This window comes from Cryptotermes secundus, unplaced genomic scaffold (genome assembly GCF_002891405.2).
Source record: "Cryptotermes secundus unplaced genomic scaffold, Csec_1.0 scaffold360, whole genome shotgun sequence".
Lineage (NCBI taxonomy): Eukaryota > Metazoa > Arthropoda > Insecta > Blattodea > Kalotermitidae > Cryptotermes > Cryptotermes secundus.
This window is the reverse complement of record NW_019720568.1, coordinates 36,422-43,099: the sequence shown is the minus strand read 5'-3', so window position 1 is coordinate 43,099 and position 6,678 is coordinate 36,422. Positions and strand designations below refer to the sequence as shown.

Sequence of the window (6,678 nt, the reverse complement as noted above, 5' to 3'; positions counted from 1 at the left end):
CTTAGGAATCAACTTATCTATATGGTCTGACCAACTTAGGTGGCTATCAATTTGCAAGCCAAGGAATTTCATATTTACTGACTCTTCTATATATTTTCCATTATATCCAATATTTAAAACATACTGAGGAGTATTTTTTGTTGTAAATTTCATTACTTTCGTTTTATCAAGATTTAGGGCAAGTCTGTTTGCATTGAACCATTTATTCATGTGAGAGAGTGCTCTGTTAGACATTGCACAGAAATCATCAAAATTTTTACTAGAAATTATGACACTTGTATCATCAGCAAATATTATGGGTTCTGATGAGATATTTATTATTGGTGGAGGGTCATTTATTATGAAAAGCAAGGGTCCCAGGATGGATCCTTGGAACTCCATGTTTTATTGTTCTCCAGTCTGAGAAGAAATTCTGACTGTATTTAGGCGATTTTATTTCAACCTTTTGTTTTCTATTTGTTAGATAGGATTTGAACCATTTTAACACTGTTCCTCAAATGCCATAGAATTTTATTTTCATGATTTACACAATCAAAAGCCTTCGCTAAATCACAGAAAATTCCTCCCACATGTTTCTTTTTTTTTTGGTTAATGGATTTTAAGACACTGTCTGTTAGCTTGAAGACTGCATCTTCAGTGGATATACCTTTCCTCTTTATAAACAAGAAACAAAAACATGTAACATAGAAGCCAGAATTGAACATACACATAGAAAAACACTGAAACGCCTAGCTCAAGAAATTGGACTGTCAAAGTCTAGTGCAAGAACATCAACACAATTGCTGAAGCTTATACCCTACAAAACAGTGGTAGTCCACTCATGCCTTGCAGCCGTGTGATCCAGCTAGCAGGGTTCATTTTTTAATTTGGTTTCTACAGACTGTTGTCAAAGGTGAGATCGATCTGAAATTGACACTCTTTTCTAATGAAGCGTGGTTTCACTTTGAGGGATACATAAATACACAAAATAATCGCTACTGGATTTCACAAAATCCACATTTAAGCCACAATGACCTGCTCCACCCAGTGGAAGTTGGTATCTCTTGTGCTGTAACTGCAAGAATGATTGTTGGACCTGTGCTTTTTAATGAAACAATTAATTACGTGTACAGGCTATTCTCGAGCAGTTCTTTCCAGTGGTAACTCAGCTACTGCCCACATTGCCTATATGTCTATGCAAGTTTGGCCTGATGTCTTCAGGGACAGAGTTATCAGTAGTGGCATTTGGCCAGCAAGTTCATCCACTCTTAATCCTGGTGATTTTTTTTCTTGTGGGGTTGTTTAAAGGACGAAGTTTGCAATAGTAACCCCTGAAGAAAATATTAGTATGGAAATTGCAAATATTCCTGCAGAACAACTTCAAAGGGTAAATCAGAACCTCTTCCTCGAGTCCCAAGAATGTCTGTGTGTAGAGGGACAGCATTTTCAGCACCTCCTGTGATCTTTGAATTGTAACTATTTATTTCTGAATGTTATCAGTCAACAGGCAAATTGATTCATCAGTAAAATTTGTATGCACCTTGCAGCTGGTGGTGCACTGGTTGCTGTAAACTGCAGAGCCATGAACCGGTCAACAAAGATAAGAACCGCCCTCCAGATTAAGAGCATTCATTTCTAAATCTTACAGTTAATACACAGATCCACCCCAGATTATTCAAATACTGATTTATGCAAATCCAACTTTGTGTAAGAACTTCCAAAAATACATTCATTTAGTGAACAGAAAGTTGTGATACTGGGTAAGCAGATATTTTTAACCATTTTCTGCTATGAAGTAAATTATGTTAGGTACTTCCCAATGTTTTTACTATCTGCAGAGAACTGTGAAAATATATAATATGATGTACATATTTATAGTCATCTCTGACATATAATAATCCAACTTATGTAAAGTTTTGTGGGCCTTAACCCCTCTGACGAAAATATATAATAGCGTAATACAGTTATAATAATTAAAACAGGGTATTTTATATAGTCTCAACTTACTGCTCTCAGGAGGAAATAAATACATGAAACCTCACAAGTGGAAGTCATGGGTTAATTTTGTTACGATATGTCATTGAGAAATAGATTTGGAAAATTTGAACTTGTTTTAAGTGGCTCACAATAAGGCCTGTTGGTGAAACTTTATTGACGACAATTACAACAGTGACAATGGTAATAAACTTTCAGCAAGGAATTTCATGAGCTGCTGAATAGTCATGAGATCTCAAGGAAGATCCTATATTGTGAAGTTAGTGCAGGTTTTGTAAATGTATCTGAAATTAAATTTTTTTTTAGCATTTTATCAGTTTTTACGATAAACTATGCCAAAATTCTTCTCAGGTAATCCACGTATTCCTGTGTTAACACATAAAATATTCTAACAGCATGAGCTGAGGGTCACTATGTTGGCACACAGGTGGATGCCCCTCTTTATGTGGTGCATGTGATGAGCAAGTCTGCTGGGGATGTGATAAAACAGAAGCGGTGTCAGGGGCAAGTGGTGTTTGGAGAGACTATAGCAGCTTCACTGGGGACAGATGGGACCCACCATTGGAACAGATGCTGGCAGCATGCAGCTGCACACGTCAGGAGCCCCCCTCTGCGCCCTGATTCCAATACACCCAACAAACTCGTGGATTTCCTTGTCTCGTAAGTGCTAGGACCTGGAAAATGAGGGACAGTATACAGATAGGCGTGTATGCAGTATCAGATATATTAATATAAGACAAGACCATTGCCACACAACAGCTACGTATGATTTATATCTGTGTGGTTTTAAATGGGCAGCTTTAATTAGATGTGCTGTAACTTTTTATGATCGGTTAAAGAGTGTGAACCAATTATACAACTCAGTCTTGTTGAAGATGTATGTAATCTAAACTGCCTGTGTAAACATTAGCAATAAAATTAAAGTTGGTCTATACTGTACAATTTTGGCTACCACTTTTAAAGAAATCAATTTTTACTAAAATTATACCGAATGGTATTAGTAAGTCAGAACAAAAATTAATTTTTAAGATAATATGTTTAGTGTTCCCAGAATTAAAATATTTTTGCAAAATTTTGTAGAACTCTGTAAGGGAAATATGTTTTGTTGTGTTGAAATGCCATTATGATAAATTTTTGTGAACAGTAAAAATATATTCATAAAAATCACCAAGTCACAGCTTTGTAAAAGTGTGTATGAAGTCACGCAAAATGTTGTTACATATGAATATCAGATTTGCATGGTACATTCTGCAACATGAGAGTTATTACGAGTATTTACTGCACATCTGGGCAACTGGCTACATGCATGCTGTGAATAACAGGATTTTATGGATTTCAGCATTTGGTCTGTAACAAAAATGATCAGTAACATGTGATTTTTATCCAAATTGGATAAGTTATAGGCCTGAATATACATCTAAGTATATTTGGATATTGAAAACTTTTTCACACAGGTACCCTAGAACTATTTTTAAGTAATACTGAATTTCGCTTGTGTGCGTGTACATAAAATTCAGGGTGAAGCATTGTTTTCATTCAGGTTGGACTGTCTAAAGAAGTGAGAATTTAATCTATAGTTACTTCATAGGTTTCCTGTGCAAGGAATCTTGAAGCATCTCCATGCCATTTATTTTTTTGTGTTCAACGATGCACACATAGTTACACTCAGATAAGTGTAATAGAAGATGTGACTTTGATATTTGGTGAAGGAATTGTGTATGTGTTGTAAGAAAATTAATTGTGTATATTATTAGGCCTCAACAGGATTAATGTACATCTAAGCAGCACCTTCAAAAAATTACAATTAAGGGTACAAATTTAAAAGTGGTAGGAAGTTTTGTATATTATTTGTAGTCAGCTATAAAATATATGCTGTATTGACAGAAATATCACAGGTAATAGGATGTTTCTACAGCTCACCCACAAGTCCTGTACTACAGGTGTCCCAGAATAATGTTACTACATAGGAATTGTTTGCACTTGCATTGTTTGGCATCGCAGATTGTGTTCGGGCGCTGATGGGGAATATTTTGAACATGTCCAATAAAAATGCTTGAAACTTCTGTACTACCATTTTTACTTGCTTTTGTGGTTTTCTGTTAACATGCTATAAACAAAAAAAAATGAAAGCGCAAAATGAGCACTATTATGAATCATTCTGTATTTATTAGAGTGTGGAACATGATAAATTTCAATGGCCTTTGACTTTGTGATTAAACTATAGCACATACATAAATCATCATTCAGCATGTGTTTAGAGCAAGGTATTTACAAGAATCCTTCAAGATAGCATAGTTTATGACATATGGCTGTGATCAGTTTTGAATCACTAGTTATGCCAATAAAAATATTATATTGTGACATGTTGCGCAACGAAGGACCCCTACCTCCCCAGCGGCACGTGGCGGTAACGTAGCGCTCACGTAATAGGCGAGTCATCACCCCGCCACTCTCCCCGCGGTGACGTCACGAGCGGAACCGAAGTGAGCGGAGTGGAGCTGAAGTTAGCCGAGCCCCCGCAACCTGGTAGCTACGCAATGCGAGTCAACAGCGGTGACATAACAGGATGACGTGGCACTCATTACGCAACAGGCAAGCACTGTGGCTATATAAGTGAGCTGCACAGCGGCTGCAAGTTAGTTGTACTGTGACAGCCGCCTAGTTGTAATGTGGCCATCGCCGAAGACTGTTCCGAGTTAGTCCTCGAGCTACCTCCGAGAGTTGTAACGTAACAGTCGTCGAGTTAGTTGTACTGTGGCAGTTGCAGAGATCAGTAGTTGTCGAGCGAGAGTGTGTGATCAACAGTTCTCCAGTGAGCGGACTACAGTTGGAGTATAGCAGCCGTCGCGGAAAGAAGAACCGGACGTGTGTGTGATTGTGTAATTGGGAGCGTGTGATACAGCGATACATAGCTCTCCTACTGCAAACGTGTAGCCTACTGAAGGCAGACTGAACTGATTTGCGCATAGGGTTATAAATCGTGAATCCCCGCAACAGTAGTAACAGATTAATGCGATTTGGGTTATAAAGTGTGAAACCCCGCAACTGTGTGATAAGTAATTGTAGCCGTTACTTGTAGGTGGTTGAATAAACCAATTAACAATCTCTACGGCGTCTTTAGTAACGAGACATGTTACAATATATTTCTGTCAAGTGATGATGATCTGAAGATAAGGGCTGAAGCTGCAATTAGCGTGATGGAGTCACAACTACATATCATGGAGTTTTAAATATTTCATATTTCAATATGAAACAATATTAGAAAAATTGCAGAAATTATTAGGTGCCAGAATGAAGTGTGGACATGTTGGAGCTATAGCAGCCTGGTGCCCAGAATTTGTCGAGCCTCATGTTTGAGTATACTTGATACTACAATGTGAATTGGAATGTCTGTGTTCATGTATTTTAAATGGGAATATTATTGGTAACATGGAATTGCTGCATTTAATTTACAGGTACTCCTTGATTTATGTAACAATTGTGTTCTGAAAAAAGTAACAGAGTGAAATCACATTGATCAAATATAATCTACTCTCTTCCCTTCCTTTCCTCCTCTGCTGCGCATACAGTATNGCAGACTGTCTGCTTTTACCGTTCTCACGGTCTTGTCGCTTGCAGATTTCTTATACTTTTTCTTCTACCCTGAAGATGGAGGCGATACGTTCCTCCGAAACGTCGGTTAACACCACATATACACGGTGCCAAATCCCAGAAGACTGCTTTCCTCATAGTCACCGCCGTGAAAGCCTCAAATCTTACAATGTATAAATTAAATGTGAAATTCATTTGTTGCATTACAGATGGGAAAGAAAAGACTGTAAAAGTTTAAACATGTTCTTCAAACTCTCATATATCTAGGAATACCTGCAGATTAATTGCATACTTCTAGCTTTGTCTTCACTTTATTACAGAGGCAGATGAATTTAACACTGATATGTGCAGACACTAATTTGTTTTTATTTTCTTAATACACTTGATGCATATTAAGCTCTATATCCATATTGAGTGCCCTAGTTTATGTCATAAAAACCATTTGCCTCAGATAAGAACACAGTCTCTTAGGGTACGAGTGTAATATTCAGGATTCACCTCAATGTTAAAAACTGTCTGCATCACTTCTTAATGTAAACGCTTCCAAAGCTTTGCACAATATACAAATTATGGTCTTCCTTCTGTTAATTTTGGAATAAATTTCCTCCACTGATCGCATTTACAGTAGCCACATAAAATCCTATTTCAAGAGTTGGAGGAAGGTGAAGTACTTGCCTGTAGCCTCTTCAGTTTCTTCCATTGTCAAAATTGTGTTACTGCATAATTTGTAGCATGTTTACATGCCATGCTAATTATAAAACTACATTCCAAAATGAAAATTCGTAGTTTGCAGTCATTTTAGTCCTGATTTGTGCGTAAAATAAAAAACAAATCATTATGAGACCATCATTTGGAATGATGATATTCAGAATTTTATATTCTCAGAAACATGTATAATGTACTGAAATTAGTAATCCAGCTTTGCTCTAAATACAGTAAAACTTGGTTATAGCAACATCGGTTTCTGCAACACCTTGTCTATTGCGTCAAATATTCAATGGTACGAACTAATTCCTCATAAAGCAACTGTTTTTATACCTTGCTTAGTACGACATGCACAAATGCATCAACCTCGTATGTAACGTCATTTTCATTCCTGAATTTCTCTGATAT

General features: G+C 37.0%; 1 protein-coding gene and 1 long non-coding RNA gene across 7 annotated transcripts in view; one reads left to right on the top strand and one right to left on the bottom strand.

Moving 5' to 3' along the window:
* The window catches only part of LOC111869022 (dihydropyrimidinase), a 146,674-nt gene that overhangs the window by 126,285 nt on the left and 13,711 nt on the right, over positions 1-6,678 (top strand). For 2 of the 6 annotated variants that reach the window (XM_023860214.2, XM_023860238.2), the window contains one exon: positions 2,402-2,634. The exons of the other annotated variants lie outside the window; for them this stretch is intronic. In XM_023860214.2, coding sequence (XP_023715982.1) covers positions 2,402-2,634 — 233 coding nt within the window. The remainder of the gene's footprint in view (positions 1-2,401; positions 2,635-6,678) is intronic. 6 annotated transcript variants of the gene reach the window in all.
* Positions 2,581-6,678, bottom strand: part of LOC117282686 — an 11,937-nt gene continuing 7,839 nt past the window's right edge. Inside the window, exon 3 of the long non-coding RNA XR_004513522.1 lies at positions 2,581-2,648. This is a non-coding gene — a long non-coding RNA (uncharacterized LOC117282686). The remainder of the gene's footprint in view (positions 2,649-6,678) is intronic.